The 22,329-nt window shown below is 43.9% G+C and overlaps 1 protein-coding gene across 2 annotated transcripts in view; it reads left to right on the plus strand.

Annotated features, from left to right (window-relative positions):
- Window positions 1-22,329, plus strand: part of FGD3 (FYVE, RhoGEF and PH domain containing 3) — an 85,121-nt gene that overhangs the window by 57,394 nt on the left and 5,398 nt on the right. The window contains exons 15-17 of one of the 2 annotated variants that reach the window (XM_029051348.2): window positions 1,045-1,164; window positions 6,260-6,400; window positions 14,054-14,194. In XM_029051348.2, coding sequence (XP_028907181.1) covers window positions 1,045-1,164; window positions 6,260-6,400; window positions 14,054-14,194 — 402 coding nt within the window. Of the gene's footprint in view, window positions 1-1,044; window positions 1,165-6,259; window positions 6,401-14,053; window positions 14,195-22,329 lie in introns of those variants that run through there. The other variant, XM_029051346.2, reaches the window with a different exon arrangement.

Genomic DNA, 22,329 nt, shown 5'->3' on the forward strand with positions numbered 1-22,329 from the left:
TAGAGCATGAGGAAAATATACATATAGACATTAGAAAGCAGCAGGGTGTAGTAGAAAAAGCCCAGGCCTGGGAGTCAGAGAACCTGGGTTCTAATCCCGGCTCCATTACTTGCCTGCTGGGTGACCTTGGACAAGTCACATAACTTTTCTGTGCTTCAGTTTTCCCAACTGTAAGGTGGGGATTCAATACCTGTTTACTCTCCTACTTTGACTGAGAGCCCCATGTGGGACAGGGACTGTTTCCAACCTGATTAACTTATATCTATCTCTGTGCTTAGAACAGTGTTTGACAGCTAGTAAGCACTTTATGAATTCATTCAAACATATTTATTGAGCACTTACTGTGTGCAGAGTACTGTACTAAGCTCTTGGGAGAGTACAGTGCAACAGTAGACACATTTCCTGCCCACAAGGAGCTTACAGTCTAGAGTGGGGGGAGACAAATATTAATATACAAATACCATTAAACAAACAGCTACAGAAAAATAACACAAAACCTTGAATAGTAGAGATGGGAGGGAACCCAAACAACTATTATGATAATCACATTCTCAGTTCTGGTGTCTCTCAGGACTGAGGCTCCTCTGTAATTCTCTACAGGAGACTCCACTCTAATCATTTTGCTGAAATGCATAGTTTTTGAATCTCCTGTATTTTTTTACCAGTAAAGAGAACTTGGTGAGTTCTCAGTGAAGCCAAACGGCATTTTCTATACCAAATTTGCATGCTACTAAATTTGTGATGAGCCCAATATCCTTACTGTAGTCATTAAACAAATCAAAAGTCTGGTGGGATACTTAAAAAATATCAAATAGGTATAAGACATATTCTGAAGAGAGAGGGCAACTCTGGAAGATTCAGTTTAGCTCTTTGCCTGTGGCGAAGGAGCCAGGCAGGTTCAAGCTTGCCTCACGGGCAGCCGGCTGTCCTATCTATCAGTGTTCGTTACATAAGCAGAGTTGTGGTCAAACTTGAGGAGGCCAGGGCAAATTGATGAACGACAATAATCTCATCAGCTTTCTGAATTCTCTCTTTCTATCTCAGTTTGAATCCAGAAAATCTTCTAAAAACAGACGAGATAAAGAGAAGCAAATGTGTAAAGGCTGCAGTGAAACTTTTAACTCAATCACCAAAAGACGGCATCATTGCAAGCAGTGTGGTGCTGTAAGTATTCATCATCAGAAAGCAACATCTAATGTTCATGTGTATATCCTTTTACTTGACCACGTCCCTAGTCTGTAATTTATTTTTATGTCTGTTTCTCCTGCTAGATTGTAAGCTCCTTTGGGCAGGGATCAGATCTACCAACTCTGTTGAATTGTGCTGTCCAAACTCTTAGTACAGTGCTCAGCACACAGAAAACACTCAATAAATACCACTAATTGCCTGATAGGCTGAAGTAGTTAAATGGTGCCTGTGAGTGTAAAAGTGTGACTTGAGTGTTCATGAATATACCTTCCATTTTAAAAAATGTGTTCTATACTGTTGAATTCATTCAGTCGTATTTATTAAGCACTTACTGTGTGCGGAGCACTGTATTAAGCACCTAGGTGACTACAGTATAACAATAAACAGACACATTTCCTGCCCCAAAGTCCCAGGGTATTCCACAGGGTCTACTTTTTCCAGAGTCAGCTTTTTGGTAATGTGAGATTTATCATAATAATGAATGAGAACAAACTGCTCATGTGGGCAGGGAATGTGTCTATTGCTGTATTGTACTCTCCCAAGTGCTTAGTATAGTACTCTGCACACAGTAAGCGCTCAGTAAATACAATTGAGTGAAGTTGGAGTGGTAGTAGAAAGGGGGTGGCATAGAAATTGGGCTTAATAACTCTTTCTGACATGTTGCTAGTGGGTAGGGTCAGGAGGACAGAGGTGCTACCTCTCCAAACCTGGAAATGTGGAGTTTAGTCTCCAGTCGAATGCTCCGATGGAGAAAAGAGAGGAGACGGGGAAAAGAGTAGGAAAAAGGAAAGAGAAGTTGCTACTTTTTTTTAATCTTCAGGGCCTAAACACAACTAAATTTAGGTCTGAATTAGAAGAAAAAAATTGGAGAGGAAAATTTCTCTTCCACTTGATAAACATAAACTTGATAAAAATGTGATAAACATTTCTCTCCTCTTATCCCAGTTCCCTGCAGTTCAGAGAGGTGAAACAAGTGTTTGCAGTCAAATACTGTTCATCCCTCAATTATATCCATCTTACACTGAGTTCTGCCATAACCTGCGTTGTCAACACGCTTTTTGGCTGGAACCATATTAGGGAATTAAAGAGCATTCTTCCTACCATTTGAGCTAGTTTGGGCTCGACATTTGTTGTTCTCAGAGGAAGGTGCTTGTGCATGGAAAGGATGAATACTACAATGCTGTGAGTCTTCCTTAATGAAGCTTGGCAAGAATGCAACTCTTGCACTATAGGAGAATTGGATGTATAGTGGAGGATCTTTGATGGTCTTGAATCTTTAGTGATTCATTTCATAATTATTTAGGACATCAAAAATCTTATTTCCAGAGTATAGATTTTTATACCAATAGTTATTATTCAATTAAAGCCCTCCCTTCAGACAAGAAGTTGTTGAACAAGGAATTTTTGAAATTAAGTTATTACTTAATATTGAATGAGCAAGTCAGAGTTAGCCCATCTGTCTGATATGGCACCAGCAAGAAAATCTAATGAATTAGTTTGCCTCAAGCAAAACAATGCAGTGCCCACATGAGTCAGTGTGTTTCATTCAGGCATCCATCAATCCATCAGTTGTATTTATCAAGTGCTTTCTGTGTACAGGGAACTTTGTCAGAATGCTGCTAAATTTAACACATTATATTCACTGAGACAGAAGGTGGGATATGCACACACCTAAAATCCATGTTTCTTAAGACTGAAGATTGTCAGTAGAATTTTAGCAAAGAAAGGAGCAAATTAAAGCATGATAAGCCAGGAAGACCTGAAGCAGTAAGGAAGAGGGGAAGCAAAGAAGGGGTGTGTGTGTATTGCAACAAGGATTAACAAAGAAGTGATGACACAGCAGCCAGAGCTTGAATTTAAAACAACTCTAAGTTGTTAGGGATGCTTCATCATCAAAATCATCAGCAAATAATATTTATTGAGTATCTATCTGGTGCATGAGTTGGTGTTTTCAGTCAGTAGATCTTCTCATGTTCATTCATTCACTAATACTTACTGAGCACATACTGTGTAAGAAGCACTGTAGTAGACACTGGGGAAAGCATTATAGAAAAAATAAAACTCACTGTCCATGCTCTCAAGTTTACAATCCAATGGGGAAGACTGGCAGGCCTAAAATGTATACAGAAAGTAGGAGTATGAGGTTAGTATATAGTTGGTAGTAAGAATAGGAAAAATCAAATAAATATAGATGCTAAGAGTGGCATTTGGAATAATGACATGACCGGGGTGGTGGAAAATAGTTGGGGAATATCGGGGAGTGAGTTTTCAGGGAATTTTTGAAGATAGGGAGAGGTACAGTCTTTCAGAGATGAGTGGGAAGGAACTGTAAGCAGAGGGGAAAGCATGAGCATGGGGGCAGAGATGGGAGAGTACAGAAAGCGGTACAGAGAAAATGGTCTACAGAAAGAAGGTGCCTTGGGAGGAGTGAAGTGTATAAAAGCTACATAAGGTGGGTTGAGAACAGGTCTGTAAGAAGGAGAGTTAGTGAAGAGCCTTGAAGGCGCTCGTCAGAGCTTCTGTTTGATGCAGAAGGAGATGGGTAGACATTGGAGGGTCTCTGGCGTGGAACGCCCTCCCTCCTCAAATCTGACAGACAATGAACTCTTCCCTCCCCCACCCCCCCACACTTTAAAGCCTTATTGAAGGCACATCTCCTCCAAGAGGCCTTCCCAGACTAGGCCCTCCCCTTCCTTTTCTCCCACTCCCTTCTGTGCTGCCCTGATTTACTTCCTTTGTTCTCCCCTCGCCCCTCAAGTCCCCCAGCACTTATGTGCATATCTATAATTTATTTTGTATTGATGTCTGTCTCCCCCTTCTAGACTGTAAGCTTGTTGTGGGCAGGGCATGTGTCTGTTTATTGTTGTATTGTATTTTCCCAAATGCTTAAGTACATTGCTCTGCACACAGTAAGCACTCAATAGATACGATTGATTGAATAAATGAGTAAATTAATCTAGGCGAGAGAATGTACTTCAGACCCAGGAATGGGGAGAATAAGAGGAGACTGATTAAATAGACTCTGTGGGAGATGACAAAACCTCCCATCAGGTTGGGGGTGGGGGTGGGGGCTGTAATAAAGGAGAAGAAAAGGCTGAGCCAGGATATATTGTGGAGGAAAAAAAAGCAAGTGGGTAGATATTCATCATGCTAAATTACTAGATGAGAAACTACCTTAAAAACGAATAGGTTGGATAGGCTAAGAGATGACTAGTTTGGATACAAAACTTGCTCAGAATTAGTATGTGTTCAGGAGTTTGGGAAGACTAAGCCCGGTGTGGGCAGGGATTGTCTCTCTTTATTGCTGAATTGTACTTTCCAAGAACTTAGTACAGTACTCTGTACACAGTAAACACTCAATAAATACGATTGAATGAATTAATGAATGAATACTGCACTGCCTCATACATACTGGTTTGGTGAGTAAAGGATCTCTTAACCCTTTAGGATTCTCAGTCTGACTTTTTCACAAGGACCAGTTTGACTTTAAATGACTTTCTCAAAAGTATCAGTTTCACTCTAGACAATATAAACAAAGTTCAGTTCATAAGGGTTATGAAAAGTCATAGCTTTTGTAGTTTAGAAGGTTAACACTCCTGCTTTCTACCCAGCAGAAGCTTGTTAGAATTTTGAGCCTAGGAAATATGGTTTCAAATAAACATGCATCATGACATTTTTATCATTTCTCTGTCTCCACGGTTTCTCCTTGTTCATTCTTTATTCTTCTGTAGACTGTAAGCTTGTTGTGGGCAAGGAATGTGTCTACCAACTCTGTTGTACTCTGCCAAGCACTTAGTACAGTGCTCTGTACAGAGTAAGCACTCAAATCCCATTGATTGATTGTTTGATTCTTTGCCACTGCTCTCTTTCTTCTCATCTAACCAACTGTCTTCTTTTGGTTTTTACTTGTCTCTCTCCTCCACTCCTCTTCCCTTCTTTCACTCTTCTGGCCCCACCCCTTCCCATCCCCACCCCACCTTTCATTCATTCATTCATTTAGTTGTATTTATTGAGCACTTACTGTGTGCAGAACACTGTACTAAGCGCTTGGGAGAGTGCAATGCAACAATAAACAGACACATTTCCTGCCCACAATAAACTTACAGTCAGTCCTCTCTCCCCAGTCTCCTTCATTATCCTCCTCACAGTCTCTTCTTCTCAATTCCTTTCATCCAACCACCAGATTGGAAACAGAACCCAGGTTTCCCTGAACCCTTTATAGCAGAGGGGGTTCTGTTTTTAGCTCCCTTCCCTCCTGGAATATGAGTTATAGGGGAGCAGTAGGACAAAAGGATCCTATTTATAATATTTAAGGGACTCAGAGGGCGCCTGTTTCAGGTTGCAAGTCCCTTCAAGGTCCCCAGAGCTTCCAGGTTTGACCCTTCCCGGGGTACAGTGGCCGGAAGCACGAGGCCTTCTTTTCCTCTTGCCCCCTTGTGGCTAACATAGCCAAAATTAAGGTGTGATAGAAGGAGGAGTGTTACTTTTAAAGATGCTGCCAGCAAATTTGAGAGAATGTTTAATGTTCTATTGTCTAACATACATTTTTTGTCATCAGTCAATCAATGGAATTTATTGAGCACTTACTGTATGCAGAGCACTGAACATAGTGCTTGGGAGAGTGCAGTATAACAGAGTTGGTAGACAAGTTCCCTGGTCACAGTGAGCTTTCAGTCTAGAGGGGGAGACAGGCATTAATATGAATAAATAAATTATGAATGTGTTCTAGGTGCTATGGGGCTGAGGGAGGGGTGAATGAACACAGTAGTGATTAAGTAATTACAACTTTCTTAAAATGGGGCAGCCATGGGGAAGAGATAGGGCAACATGTGTAGCCAATGCATATGTAATGCTGATAAAACAACCACCAATGGGTATAGAAAGTACCAAGTTGTGCAGACATTAAGCCTGTCGATATGTTTATTCAATGTGATTATATTGATATCATTTTGCAGGTTCCTTCTTTCTCCCTTCCTCCCTCCCCTCCAACTTCTTATTTTGCGGCCAGTGGTTCTAATGAAATGAGTTTCTTCTTTGTTGTGGAAAATAAAATTCTGTCTTCACGATTCAGGTGATCTGTGGAAAGTGTTCAGAATTTAAGGTCGATAACAATCGCCAGAATCGTGTTTGCAAAGAGTGTTTCCTTGTATCATCCACAATTCCTAGTAGCCCAGGACCAGAAGCTCTTGGTGATCAAAAGAAGAAAGTGGAGGTAGGTATCATCAGCTCTCGGAAAAGCTTTGTAACAGGTGGTATTGGGTCAAACTGGGAATCCCAATTATTTGGCTTTACTTTAAGAACTAGGCCTTGTTTGTCACCGGAGCCAAGATTTTGGGGATGGTGCCTCTAAAATTGAACTGTGTTGTCAACAGCCTTTGGACACGGATTTTTTTTTTATTCTGCAATATTTTCAGTACACACTGTAATTCTAGCTCTTCACTAGGAAGCAAGCTGTGTAAGCATCAGCACTGCTTATGGTTTCTCAACATAATGCTAATTCAAAACATCTATCTTCAGCAGAGCCCAAACAGTTGAGAACTCTTTTAATACTCACAGCAAGAAACTCTTTCATGACAGAAATACTTGTCTCAGAATCTTGCCTCAGAGAAGCAATTATTTGGGAAAATGTGGATTTCTCAGTACTTCTGGGCATATCTAAGTCTTTAAAAGAAAATTCAAAAAGGCAAAATAGAATAGACAAAATAGGAAAATCTTTGGGCATGGTTATTTTTCTTATTTCCATTCGATTCAGATAATGAGCTTAATGATGTCCAGGGAGTTTTTGCCCTACACTTCTTATTAGGAGTTGGAATTGACTCTGGACAGATTACACATGAGAAGGGCTAAAGTGTTGAGGCTTATTTTTCCCCAGATATAAGACAGTCATTCCCGGCATGACTCCCCACAAAATTTATGGTACCCTAACACCCCTGCTATTCATTTGATTTGAACAGGGACTGTTTCGCCCTCTTGGAATCACTCTGTCCTGTTTCAAAGACTTCCTAATTTTTTTCATGTCATCTTTGATGCAGTATCTGTCCAGTATCTTTGAACTAAAGTTTATGTTTTGTTAAAGGTGTGTGCCTCTTGTTTTTATATGTTCTCATTTATCCTGGCTTGGGTTTTTCATTCTTGAAGCCTGGGCTCCTATTCCAGAACAGAATTTGCCCAGGTGGACATGTGCACTGAGCTATATAATGCCTCTGGGCTTTCCTTTAATCCTAGATGCACTGTGATATTTCATTTGAAATGTTGGAAGATGAAATGAATCCAAGTTCATCAGAAAATTCTTGCATTCCCACTCCAAATGTAGAAATCCTTTTGAAGTTCAAATTCAGCAAGTTTTCCATGAGCTCAGGGGTTGATTTAGGGATTGTCGGGTTCTTCCCACCTGGAGGTTGGGAAGAACAGCAATCTGGACCAGGTAATGTAGAAAAGGGCTTGGCTAAAGGACTCTGGCCTTTTGTGGCCCTCAGGTACTTATTCCAACACTTCGGCCTCACTATTGCTACCATCCCTGTGGATGGAATGTGAGACAGAATTAGGCAGATCCAAGTTGCTCAACTGCTCTCCCACAGTCTGCTTTGACAAGGAGGGATGAGAGCACAATTATCCCTGTTTTTTAAGGCAGTAGGAAAAACAGGTTTTCAGGTTTCTGATATTAATCCAGAGGATTGAGACCCTCTCTAAATGACTCACTTCAATTTAGATGATAATGATGATGGTATTTAAGTGCTTACTCTATGTGAAGCACTCTTCTAAACTCTGAGGTAGATTCAAGCTAATCAGGTTGTACACAGTCCCTGTCCTACGTAGGACTCACAGTCTTAATCTGCATTTTTACAAATGAGGTAACTGAGGCACAAAAAAATTAAGCGACTTGCCCAAGGTCACACAGCAGACTTATGGCAGAGAACGGATTAGAACCCAGATCCTTCTGACATCCAGGCCCATGCTCTATCCACTAGGCCAATTTAGATGCTCCAAGTTATCAGCAGAAAGACTCTAAAAGACAATTAAAACTGGAGTATTTTGAAAGGAAAGATATATGAGTTATCCATATATCTTGGGACCTTAATGGTGAATGTCATTATGTGAATTTAGGGGTCACTTAATAGCCATTCCTCCCTGAGCCCCCCTGCCAAATGGGAAATATATCTGAGATCCTGTGAGACACCCCTTCACTCACCCACCTCCCCCAGACACACCCCATTCTGTCCATTGAAAACCCTGGGTGACTAGCATAAATTGCAAAAATATGATTCCGTCTTTCAACACTTAAGTTGTCGTATACTCAGTTTTAAGTCTGGATTGATGGAGTGTTGTGGTTAACCCCTAAGACTGTAAAAATCCCTTTTTTCTGTGTGGACACCCCAAGGGAAACAGCAACTACTAATCTGGGAACTTTTATTCTGTTTCCAAGATCAGCCATTGATACTACATGATGATGTCAGTGACACTTATTAAGTGCTTACAATGTGCATACAAAGCACTGTATTGAAGGCTAGGAAGAATACAAGCATATTCAGAGACCGTCCTTGGCCCATAGGGAGCTCACTATCTAAAAACAGCTAGGAGGAGAGGGAGGGAGAGAGAAAGAGGAGGACGGGCATAGACAAATAGAACAATGGAGCAGTTTTATTAGCAGAAAGTGTAATTTTACTAGATAGTCCTCAGGCACCTCACTGTTTCAGGCAAACAGTCCTCAGTCCTGACTGAAAAATCCACCACTAACATCCCAATATTGTACTACTGTGGTGGAGTGCAGCAAGGAGGGAGAAGCCTCCCCAGGGGTAGGTGAATCTGTCATGATATCCCACTTTGGGGGAGCAACTAAGTAAACCCATTGTCACCCCACCTCCTCCCCAGCCTCTGGCCTTTCCTCTCACCCTCCCACCTCCACTCGATTGATCTTTAAAAATGTATCCTCTCCTTCCCTACCCCACCTGGCCACTGTGGCTTTTAAAGCATTTCTCCCATTTCCCCACAGCTCTCATGTGCACCCTGCCTGATGCCCCCAAGTCCACTTCCCTAACTTTCTTGTGGTTTCCCCCAGTCCTTTACCCTGGCTTGCAGCACCTGCTTCCCTGACTGCCTCAGTCATCCCGGTCCCCATGGCTTTGACACTCCCATAAGTAGGAAAGGCAGGTCACTGAGGTGCCAGCCATGGCAGAAAAATAAGTACAAAATAAAAAAGCAGAATCAGATTGGTGGCACCGTGGGTGAGGATTAGGAGGAGCGGAGGGAGGGACAGGGAACACTTCTAGAAGAGGAGGGAAAAGGGGTAAAAAATGTTAAAACCCACAGCTGGGGGGGTGGGAGTTACAGTGACAGGGAAAATAGGAGTGCCGGGTGAGGAAGCGCTCACCTGGTTGCTACCCAGGGTCGCTAGTGTGAGGTGGCAAGGCAAATTTACTCAGTGGAGAAGTGCCATTCCTCTGGCAGCTCTGATCTTGGGGGTGCTCCAGGCTACCTGTTCATGGGATTCTGCCCACCATCCATTCCTGAATGTCATCGATTTCATTTTATAGCCCCTTTCAGGAAATGCTGCTCAGTTATAGTTGAGCACATTTCTCTCCCTAACTTTCCATATTCCTTGAATATGTTTTTGCTGAGACTCTATTCCCATCTTCTGTTTGCCCTATGGAGTTGGAATTTGAACTTTACTTCCTCAGAGAACAATAATTCTGGATCTGTTTTTAGGAGCACACTCTACCTAGAGTTTAATAACGAATATTTCATTTGAACATGTGCTGACTCCTTAGTATTTATACCTGGTTCAAACCTAGGTACTAACTCAATATTAATGCTAGAAGCCTGTTTCACATAAATGTTTAATGCCATTTCAATACTCTGACTCCAAAAACGTCCCTAGAGGGGATGAAATAGTGGCATAAGTTCAGATTGAAAAATATACATTCCCTATAGGACCAAAGTTTAGGCCTTAGATTATTTCATAGGATTGAATGAAATAGGCATTTTTGGTCTTTTGAGTAAGACCTCAGAAACCAGGATCCCATACTCCCTTCCTGAAACTCCAGACTATCCAAAGAAATCATTTTTTTTCATTCCCAAGAGAAGCCAGCAGGTAAACATCTTGTCTGTTAGATTGTAAGGTATATGAAGACTAGGGTGTCAAGTTTCCTCTCTTTCTCTCCTGCTTAGATTTCTACAGAGACCTTTCCTTAACATTCAAAGCACTAAGGAAATGCTAAGATGGTCTCACTTTTGAAAAGAAAGATCAGAAAGGTCACTATAGAAGTGATGGTAGCATCTCAGGCTGGAGGACCTGGTGGCTACTAGCAGCATGGGGAAGCATAAGGAAGCAGTGTGGCTCAGTGGAAAGCGCCTGGGCTTCGGAGTCAGAGGTCATGGGTTCGACTCCCAGCTCTGCCACTTGTCAGCTGTGTGACTATGGGCAAGTCACTTAACTTCTCTGTGCCTCAGTTACCTCATCTGTAAAATGGGGATTAACTGTGAGCCCCACGTGGGACAACCTGATTCCCTGTATCTACCCCAGCGCTTAGAACAGTACTCTGCACATAGTAAGCGCTTAACAAATACCAACATTATTATCTCAGTGCTCTCCATTGCTAATAAAATCCTAAGCAATGTGGTCTATTGGAAAGAGAATGGGCCTGGGAATAGAAAGGCCTATTTTAATCCTGGTTCTGATACTTGATTTCTGTGTGACCTTAGCAAGTTACTGAACATCTTTGTGCTTCAGTTTTCTCATCTGTAAAATGGGGATGGAAAACCTGTTCTCACTTAGACCAATAGCCCCAGGTGGGGCAGGACCTGCATGTATTGTATCTACCCCAGCACTTAGTACAGTGCTTAGCACATAGTAAGCCCTTAACAAACCACAATCATTATTATTAAGTATAATTCTGATTATTATCAATCATCAGTCCTTCTGGATTAGCTACAAACAAAATTCCTCAACAGGTTTATCCACCTGAAGTTCATCAAGATTCTGAGGTTTCTCCATGACAGTAGAATCAGTCGAGGCTGAGTTGAAGATGCATTTTCTGGCCCTTTTCCCTTCCCCAAGGAGTAAAGTGAGGTTGTACAATAAGTCCAAACCATTTTAGAAAATATTTCTGAGGATGCAATAAGTGATCTAGCAAACAAATATTAGAATATGTAACTATATAAATATGTAAATTATGTATGAAAAGACTGACATTCCGTACCAACCACCCAAACCTTCCACACAAGCAAAGACATTCATCAGCTCCAGAGCTAAAATCTGTGGGAGTTCTGCTTCATAGACTGTATACCGTGCACTGATGTCCAAATGGACAAAGAAATAGAAAACCAAATAAAAAAGGCCAGCATTTCTTATGGGGGTGCTGGCAGGCAGAGTTTAGTAGCATCGAGCTCTGAGCTCCTGCCCAAACAGAAGATCTCTGCAGTTTTGCAACTCCTCCTCCCTTCAAGACATCTCTACTTGGATGTCCTGCTGTCACCTCAGACTTAACATGTCAAAAACAGAACTACTTATCTTCCCAGCCAAACCCTGTCCTTCCCCTGACATTCCCATTAGTGTAGACAGCACCACCATCCGTCCTGCCTCACAAGCCCATAACCTTAGCATTATCCTTACTCCTCTCTCTCATTCATCCCACATATTCAATCTATCACTAGATCCTGTGATAAAACTAGAACCCTCACAACATTGCTAAAATCTGCTCTTTACTCTCCATCCAAACTGCTACCATATTAATCCAAGCACTTACCCTATCCCACCTTGATTATTGCATCAGCCTCCTTGCTGACCTCCCAGCCTCGTGTCTCTCCCCACTCTAGTCCATACTTCACTCTGCTGCCTGGTTCATTTTTCTACAAAATGGTTCCCTCCATGTTACCTCATTCCTCAAGAACCTCCAGTAGTTGCCTATCCACCTCCACATCGAACAGAAACTCATTGGCTTTAAAGCTCTCAGTCACCTTGCCCTCTCCTACCTCTCCTCGCCTACTCTCCTACTACAACCCAGCCCACACACTTTGCTCCTCTAATGCCGATCTACTCCCCATACCTCGATCTCATGTATCTCACTACCTACTTCTCGCCCACATCCTGCCTCTGGCCTGGAACACCCTCCCTCTTCGTAGCTGACAGACAATTGCTCTTCTGGCCTTCAAAGCCTTATTGCAGACACACCTCATCCAAGTGGCCTTCCCTGAATAAGCCCTCTTTTCCTTTTATTCCACTCCCTTCTGTGTCTCCCTGACCTCTTCCTTTTATTCATTCCCCCCCACCCCCCAGCCCCACAGCACTTTATGTACATATCCATAATTTATTCATATCAATGCCTGTATATAAACTCAATTGTACCTCCCCCAAGTGCTTAGTACAGTGATCTGCTCATAGTAAGCACTCAATAAATAAATAAATTGATTGATTGATCTCCAGAGCAGTAGTAGTGCCTTCCATGTGCCTGTGAGATCTGGACTAACCCTAGACATGGCATCTGGCTTCCAGTTCAATAGCATCACCTATGAGCATAGCATTACATTTAAAATTACACAGCAAGACAGGATCACAAACAGAATGGTCCTGGAATACAGTCACCCTCTCAGCAGCAATCCAAGGATCTGTGAGGAGAGTAGATGGTAAGGTGCAGATAGCAAATGAAAAGACTTTGAATCTTTTCTGAATCTAATTTACTTATTTTAATGTTTGTCTCCCCCTCTAAACTGTAAGCTTACTGTGGGCAGCGAATGTGTCTACCAACTTTGTTGCATTATACTGTCCCAAACTCTCAGTACAGTGCTCTGCATATAGTAAACACTCCATAAATAACATTGATTGATTTGAAAGATACAGGGAAGCATAACCTCATCCCATGTGGCATAACTAATAATGATACCAGTGGTATTTGTTAAGTGCTTACTATATGCCAAACGCTGTTCTAAGCACTGGGGCAGATAAAGGATAATTAGGTTGGACATTGTCCCTATCCCACCTAGGTGGTACAGGCTAAGGGGGAGGGAGAACAGATATTTGGATATTTGGCGAGGAAACTGAGGTCCAGAGGAATTAAATGTCTTGACCAAGGTCACACAACAGGCCACCGGCAGAGCTGAGATTAGAATCCAGGTCCTCTGACTTCCAGGCCCATGCTCTTTCTACCAGGCCACACTGCAGAAAACTAGTCTGGTATGTGGTATTGAGGAATGGGGCAACTCAGATCATGGAGAGACTTCAGGAAGATTGTAAACTGATGGAACAGAATCAGTGCCATGTGTTGCAAATAACAATACAACAAAAGCAGTGTGACCTAATGGAAAGAGCCTGGGCCTGGGAGTCAGAGGACCTGGGTTCTAATCCTGACTCTGCCACTTGCCTACTGTGTGACCTTGGGCAAGTCACTTGACTTCTCTGTGCCTCAGTTACCTCATCTGTAAAAAATGGGGATTAAGAGTGTGAACCCAATCTGGGAGAGGGACTGTGTCCAACCTGATTAACTTGTATCTACCTCAGTGCTTAGAACAGTGCTTGGTACATAGCGCACTTAACAAGTATCATAATTTTTTTTAACGATACCATTGAAAAAAGTCCCTATTTTGAATTACATCTCTTCATGTTGTGTATTTGCTAGGTGGTTTTTGCCCACAAAGAGGGGATGGGAGACTGTGTGCTCAACTTCAGCTTAAATATGTCTTATGCTACATTTTGATGGCCTCACCCAAAATCCTATCACTTCCACCTTCTCATTTCCCTATGGCCTTCCCCATCCCTAGCCAGCCTTCTGTTTTACTGTGCAGAGTTGTCCACTAGACCTCATAGGAGCAAAGATATGATCAAATTGCATTTTATAATCCTGAATGTAACTTTTTTGCCCTTGTTTTTTAATAGAAGCCAAGAGCTGCAGCCCCTGAAAACAGCCTGTTTTGCAGCAATCTCCTGATCCTTGACAAAGGGAAGGCTTGGAGCAAGGTGTGGGTGACCATTCCAAAGACCGACCCTCTGGTATTGTATCTGCAAGGGAGCAGCCAGGTGAGAAGGATATTCACTCTGGTACCTTCCAGCAATGGAAGCAGAACTTTAATGATGTCAAGCTGAGAAATAGGTCAAGGGATTTGGCTTGCTTTCAACAACAGAAATGAACACGCCTGTGAATTTAGCACAAAACCTCAGAGGTTTCAAACTTCCTCCTTATCGGCTGTTGGGCTTATGAAATCGCTAGCAGAGTCTAAGCTCGCCTCTTTCCTCCCCAACCCCTGCCCCCCCTGCAAACAATGTTTGAAGAAAAGAAAGATAAACCCGTGTTGTAAAGTTTTCTTTTCTAAGATTGCTGCAGAAAGTTGAGCGTTTGAATTAAATCTTTAAATGGGTTATTGGTCTCTCTTCTGGAGAGACATTGGCACCTGCAGACTACTGAGCCCTCAGGATTGGAATAATTGAATGGTTGTTACTTTGAACTTTCTCATGAATGTTGTTGCTGTTCTGGCTTACTCATTGATATGATATTTTTCTCCCTGTGGGATGGTTTTATAGAATTATCGAGGCCAATACTCCTTGGCAATCGATCAAGGGTATTAATTGAGTGCTTACTCTGTGCATAGCACTGTACTAAGTGCTTGGGAGAGTACACTACAACAGAGTTGGTAGACAGGTTCCCTGCCCACAAGGAGCTTACAGTCTAGAGGGGGAGATAGATATTAATATAAATTGTAGATATGTACACAAGTGCCCTGGGGCTGAGAGTGGGGTGAATATCAAGTGCTTAAGAGGAAGAAAGCAGCGTGGTGTAGTGGATAGAGCACCGGCCTGGGAGCCAGAGGATCTGAGTTCTAATCCCAGCTCCACCACATGTCTGTTGTGTGACCTAGGGCAAGTCATTTAACTTTTCTCTGCCTCAGTTACCTCATCTGTAAAATGGGATTAAGACTGGGAGCCCCATGTGGGACAGGGACTGTGTCCAACTTGATTAACTTGTTTCTACCCCAGCACTTGGCACATAATAAGAGCTTAACAAGTATTATTATTACAAATCCAAGTGCATAGGTGATGCAGAGAGGAGAAGGAAAAGAGGGCTTAATCGGAAGACCTCTTGGAGGAGATGTGATTGTAATAAGGCTTTGAGATGGGAAGAGTGGTGGTCTGTTGTATATAGAGGGGGAGGGAGTTCCAGGTCAGAGGGAGAACGTGGGCAAGGGATTGGCAGTGAGATAGGCAAGACTGCACTACAGTGAATAAGTTGGCATTCAAGAAGCGAAGTGTGCAGGCTGGGCTGTAGTAGGAAATAAGCCAGGTAAGGTATGAGGGAGCAAGGTTTTGAATGCTTTAGGGCTAATGATAGGGTGTTTCTTTTACATGCGAAGGTGGATGGGCAACCACTGGAGGTCCTTGAGGAATGGAGAGACATGGACTGAATGTTTTTTATAGAAAAATGATCCAGGCAAGAGAGTGAAGTGAGGACAGGAGCAGGGTGAGACAGGTGTCAGGGAGGTCAGCTAGGAGGCAGATGCAGTAGTCAAAATGGGGTAGAATAAATCCTTGGATCAGCGTAGTAGCAGTTTGGATGGAGAGGAAAAGACAGATTTTAAAGACAGATTTTATCGATGTCGTGAAGGTAGAACAGACAGGACTTGGTGACAGATTGAGTATGTGGGTTGAATGAGAGTTGAGTGATGATCTCCCTGCCTCCTATCTCTCCCTACTCCAGCCCTTAACTTTCCAAAACAACATTCAGTTCACATCTCTCCACTCTTCAAAAGCCCCTGATTACTGCCTATTTACCTCCACATCAAAGCAAAAACTTTAAAGCACTTGACCATCTTGCCCCCTGCTGTCTAACCTTGCTGATTTCGTACAGTGACCCAGCCCACACTTCAGTCCATTTTAACACCAACCTACTCCCTGTACCTCAATCTCATCTATTTTGTCTGGAACTCATTCCCACATCATATATGTTAAAATACTCCCATCCTCACCTTTGAAGCATTATTAAAATCACATCTCCTTCCAACAGGCCTTCTCTGATTAAGCCTCCTTTTCTCCTACTTCCTCTCCCTTCTTCATCACCTATGCCGTGTATCTGTACCCTTTTAAGTACTTGATATTCACCCCACCCTCAGCCCTAGAGCGCTTATATACATTTCCATAATTTATTTTAATGTGTATCTCCCCTTCTAGAATGCAAGCAGGAAATGTGTCTATCAACTAGGTTTCATTGTACTCTGCCAAGCACTAGGTACAGTGTTCTGCACACAGTTAACACTCAATAAATACTGTTGATGATAATGTCAAGGTTATGGGCTTGTGAGATAGGTAAGTACTGGGGTTGTTTACAGTGATGGGAAAGACAGGAGAAGGACAGAGTTTGTGTGGGAAGATGAGAAGTTTTGTTTTGGATATGTTTATTTTATCTTGTTGGTGGGACACTCAGAGAGGTCCTGAAGGAAGGGGGAAATGTGAGATTGCAGAGAAGGAGAGAGATCATGGCTGGAGATAAAGATTTGGGAATAATAATAATAATGATGGTATTTGTTAAGCACTTACTATGTGCCAAGCACTGTTCTAAGCGCTGGGATAGATACAGAGTTATCAGGTTGTCCCACGTGGGGCTCACAGTCTCAATCCCCATTTTACAGATGAGGTACAGATGAATCATCTGTGCAGAGATGGTAGATGAGGCCATGGGATCAAATGAGTTTTCTAAGAGAGTGTGTGTGGATGGAGAATAGAAAAAGGCCCAGAACTGAGCTCTGAGAGACTCCCCCAGGTAGAGGGTGGGAGGCAGAGGAGGACCCTGTGAAAGAGGAGTGGTCAGAGAGAGGAGGAGAACCTGGAGATAACACTATTAGTGAAGCCAAAGTTAGATAATGTTTTCAGGAGAAGAGGGTGGGTCACATGTCAAAGGCATCTGAGGAGGATTAGGATGAAGCAGAGTCTGTCCGATTTGGCAAGAAGAAGGTCATTGCTGACCTGAGAGAGGGCACTTTCCATGGAGCAAAGGGGGTGGAAGCCAGATTGGAAGGGGTCAAGGAAAGAATTGGAGGAGAGGAAATGGAGACAGCAGGTGTAGGCAACTCGCTCAAGGAGTCTGGAGAGGAATGGTGGGAAGGAGATGGTTTGATAACCGGAGGGAGCCGTTGGGTCAAAGGAGGGTTTTTTTAGGGTGGGTTTATATGACCATGCTTGAAAACAATACGGAAGAAGCCATCGGAAAGTGAATGTTTGAAGATGACAGTCAGGGAGTGAAGAAGGGAGGGGGCAAGTGTTTTCATAAGGTGTGAAGGGAAGGGTTGGAGGAGGTAGATTTTGAGAGGAAGCAAGAGCTCTCTTCTTGAGGTACTGCTGGGAAAGATGGGAGAGTTGAAGAAGGAACAAAAGGAAGGAGGGACTTGAGAGGAATAGGGGAGATTTTAGGAGATCCTGCCTGATGGTTTTGATTCTATCAGTAAAGTACACATACTTGAGAGGAATAGGGGAGATTTTAGGAGATCCTGCCTGATGGTTTTGATTCTATCAGTAAAGTACACATACTTCCCCCCAGGTTATTAGGGGGAAAGAAATGGTAATGTTAGTAGGCCATTTAAGAGGAGTATTAACTCTTACAGATCACTAAGTGTTAGCCTCAAAAACTCTCCAGTGGTTTCCCTGCCCTTTCCACATCAAATAGAAGCTCCTGGTTATTGGTTTCATTTAAGGCACTTAGCTCTCTCCCTTCTACCCATCCACTCCCTTCTCCCAGCCTCACATTCTTTGCTCCTCTTAAGCTAAACTCTTCACTCTACCTTGTTCTTATCTCTCCTGCTGCCAGCCTCTTGCTCCGGTCCTTGCTTCTGCCTGTTATTCCCTCCCACTTCAAACAGAGTACAGGCTCCTCGTGGGCAGGGAATTTGTCACTTTTGTCATTCTGGACTTCTCAACACCTAGTAAAACACACTGCACCAAGTGGGTGCTTAATAAGTGCTGTCACTACTTTTACCATAGCACCCTCCCATTGTCTGTCTTTCTGAAATCGCATCTCCTCCTAGGGGTCTTCCCCAGTTATTCTCTCAGCGTCCTAGGTAATATCTGCCCTATTGTCTGCTCAGGAGTTATTTAGCAGTTATATACATATCTTACGTACCCTGCTACTCAAGCACTAACTCAAGTACATATCCCCCTTTCCTTCTGCTTCTCATCATATATCTGCATATTTAATGCCTGTCTCTCCTGCTAGGTTGTAAGCTTCTTGAAGGGCGGGATCATGTCTGCTTACTTCTGTTCTCCCAAGAGCCTAGTAAAGTGCTCTGCAAACAGATACTCAAAAATAGTGCTGTTGATTGATTTATGTAGTGCAGCCTCTGTCGGTCAACTTCAGTGGGAAGTGGCTGGGGGTGCAGAACAAACAGTTTAATGGTAGAACAAAGATTGTCTCAAACACTATGGTGTAGTAGATTCGCAGGAAAAGGGCTTAATTTGTATGGAGAGAGGTACCAGGAGGCTGCAAATTGGAGCCTCTCCCAGTGGCTGAAGCATCTCTAACACACAGCCGGCTTCCAAAGATCACTTCATAGAACAGAAACAGGAAATCAAGTATTTGGCTTAACCCCAGTCCATCCACTCCCACCTACATCTCACCACCCTATTAGACTTAGCGCTCTGAAGGAAAGATGGCTAGTAAGATCTTCTACTTAAGGGAGAGTATGACATCGGGGGATATATAAAATATTTGTTATGGTGATGCATAAAATAGCAGTTACATTTAATCTTTTAAAATCTGTCCTAGATTCTCCATAAATAGCCCAACATTAAAGCAAAGAGTCTTTGCTTTATCTTTACCTCTTTCTATGCTCCAGGCAGTACTATCACAAGTCAAGGCAGCTGAGACCATGAACAATGGAAAGAGATAAAACTGCAAACATCATCTGCTTCAGGATTTGTAGGCGAGACAAGTACAGGGTCCCCACCATCTGTGGCATATTGTACGAAGAGAATCTCCTCAGACCACAATAACAACAACAAAAAAATACTACCCAAGCTGGGTTCCCTTCCTTCCTATCCTTAGATAATTATCCTCTTTTTATTCTCCCTGCTACACGCCTAACTTAGCACCATAACTGAGCATTCCTTCCTGTCAGTGGCACACCTGACAGGGCCTCTCCTAAAGCGAGCTCACTTTCTGGTGGTCCTTGAGGTCATCACACATGGTATTTATTGAGTGCTTACTGTGCCCAGAGCACTGGACTAAACGCTTGGGAGAGTACAATACAACAGAATTGGTAGACACGTTCCCTAGCTGAGAAATATTTATAAAATGACTCCCTTCTCCTTGCAAAGGTGCACTTCAGGGTTTGGGCGAGTGTGTGTGTGTATTCTTCCTACTAAAAAGATCTATTAGTTGCTAGAAAAAAATCCTTAGCTGTCATTCAGAAAGACTGAGCTGTTATTCTATATAAGATTTGTGATCATGAATAACACTGCTAGAGATTTTAGTAAGAGGTTTCATTGGGGATACAGAGAAAACCAAATCTCCTTTGGAAATGGGAGGAGTGCTAAAGTAATATCAGTCAATCAATCAATCATTTATTGAGTGCTTACTGTGCACAGAGCAATCAATCAATGGTATTTACTGAACACTTACTACGTGCAGAGCACTGTACTAAGCACTTGGGAGAGTCCAATACAACAGAATTAGCAGATACGTTCCCAGCCCATAACGAGCTTATATAACAATACAATATTCATTCATTCATTCAATAGTATTTATTGAGCGCTTACTATGTGCAGAGCACTGTACTAAGCACTTGGAATGAACAAGTCGGCAACAGATAGAGACAGTCCCTGCCGTTTGACGGGCTTACAGTCTAATCGGGGGAGACGGACAGACGAGAACAATGGCAATAAATAGAGTCAAGGGGAAGAACATCTCGTAAAAACAATGGCAACTAAATAGAATCAAGGCGATGTACAATTCATTAACAAAATAAATAGGGTAATGGAAATATATACAGTTGAGCAGACGAGTACAGTGCTGAGGGGATGGGAAGGGAGAAGGGGAGGAGCAGAGGGAAAGGGGGAAAAGAGGGTTTAGCTGCGGAGAGGTGAAGGGGTGGTGGTAGAGGGAGTAGAGGGAGAAGAGGAGCTCAGTCTGGGAAGGCCTCTTGGAGGAGGTGAGTTTTAAGTAGGGTTTTGAAGAGGGGAAGAGAATCAGTTTGGCGGAGGTGAGGAGGGAGGGCGTTCCAGGACCGCGGGAGGACGTGGCCCAGGGGTCGACGGCGGGATAGGCGAGACCGAGGGACGGTGAGGAGGTGGGCGGCAGAGGAGCGGAGCGTGTGGGGTGGGCGGTAGAAAGAGAGAAGGGAGGAGAGGTAGGAAGGGGCAAGGTGATGTAGAGCCTTGAAGCCTAGAGTGAGGAGTTTTTGTTTGGAGCGGAGGTTGATAGGCAACCACTGGAGGTGTTTAAGAAGGGGAGTGACATGCCCAGATCGTTTCTGCAGGAAGATGAGCCGGGCAGCTGAGTGAAGAATTGACTGGAGCGGGGCGAGAGAGGAGGAGGGGAGGTCAGAGAGAAGGCTGACACAGTAGTCTAGCCGGGATATAACGAGAGCCTGTAGCAGTAAGGTAGCCGTTTGGGTGGAGAGGAAAGGGCAGATCTTGGCGATATTGTAAAGGTGAAACCGGCAGGTCGTGGTAATGGATAGGATGTGTGGGGTGAACGAGAGGGACGAGTCAAGGATGACACCGAGATTGCAGGCCTGAGAGACAGGAAGGATGGTCGTGCCATCGACGGTGATAGAGAAGTCTGGGAGAGGACCGGGTTTGGGAGGGAAGATGAGGAGCTCAGTCTTGCTCATGTTGAGTTTTAGGTGGCGGGCCGACATCCAGGTGGAGACGTCCTGGAGGCAGGAGGAGATGCGAGCCTGAAGGGAGGGGGAGAGGACAGGGGCGGAGATATAGATCTGCGTGTCATCTGCGTAGAGATGGTAGTCAAAGCCGTGAGAGCAAATGAGTTCACCGAGGGAGTGAGTGTAAATGGAGAACAGAAGAGGGCCAAGAACTGACCCTTGAGGAACTCCAACAGTTAAAGGATGGGAGGGTGAGGAGGCGCCTGCGAAGGAGACCGAGAATGACCGGCCAGAGAGGTAAGAGGAGAACCAGGAGAGGACGGAGTCCGTGAAGCCAAGGTGAGATAAGGTATGGAGGAGGAGGGGATGGTCGACAGTGTCAAAGGCAGCAGAGAGGTCAAGGAGGATCAGAATGGAGTAGGAGCCATTGGATTTGGCAAGAAGGAGGTCATGGGTGACCTTAGAGAGAGCAATCTCGGTAGAGTGGAGGGGACGGAAGCCAGATTGGAGGGGGTCTAGGAGAGAATGGGAGTTAAGGAATTCTAAGCATCGATTGTAGATGACTCGTTCTAGGATTTTGGAAAGGAAGGGTAGTAGGGAGATAGGGCGATAACTGAAGGGGGAAGTGGGGTCAAGAGCGGGTTTTTTTAGGATGGGGGAGACGTGGGCATGTTTGAAGGCAGCGGGGAAGGAGCCATTGGAGAATGAGTGGTTAAAAATAGAAGTTAAGGAAGGGAGGAGGGCAGGGGCGATGGTTTTAATAAGGTGAGAGGGAATGGGGTCCGAGGCGCAGGTGGAGGGGGTGGCACTTGCGAGGAGGGAGGAGATCTCCTCTGAGGATACTGCAGGGAAGGATGGGAAAGTAGGGGAGAGGGTTGGTGGGGGGGAGGGGAGAGGCGGAGGGGTGACTTTGGGGAGCTCAGACCTGATTGTGTTGATTTTTGTGAGGAAATAGGTGGCCAGATCATTGGGGGTGAGAGATGGGGGAGGGGGAGGAACAGGGGGCCTAAGGAGAGAGTTAAAGGTCCGGAACAATCGGCGGGGGTGACGGACATGGGTGTCGATGAGGGAGGAGAAGAAGTTTTGCCTGGCGGAGGAGAGGGCAGAGTTAAGGCAGGAAAGGATAAATTTGAAGTGTGTGAGGTCGGCTTGGTGCTTGGACTTTCGCCAGCAGCGCTCAGCAGCTCGAGCATAGGTGCGTAGGAGGAGGACAGAGGAGGTGATCCAGGGCTGTGGGTTAGTGGAGCAAGAGCAGCGGAGGGAAAGGGGGGCGAGAGAGTCGAGATGAGTAGAGAGGGTGGAGTTGAGAGCGGAGACCTGATCATCGAGAGTGGGAAGTGAGGACAGGGC

Source organism: Ornithorhynchus anatinus, chromosome X1 (assembly GCF_004115215.2).
Source record: "Ornithorhynchus anatinus isolate Pmale09 chromosome X1, mOrnAna1.pri.v4, whole genome shotgun sequence".
NCBI lineage: Eukaryota > Metazoa > Chordata > Mammalia > Monotremata > Ornithorhynchidae > Ornithorhynchus > Ornithorhynchus anatinus.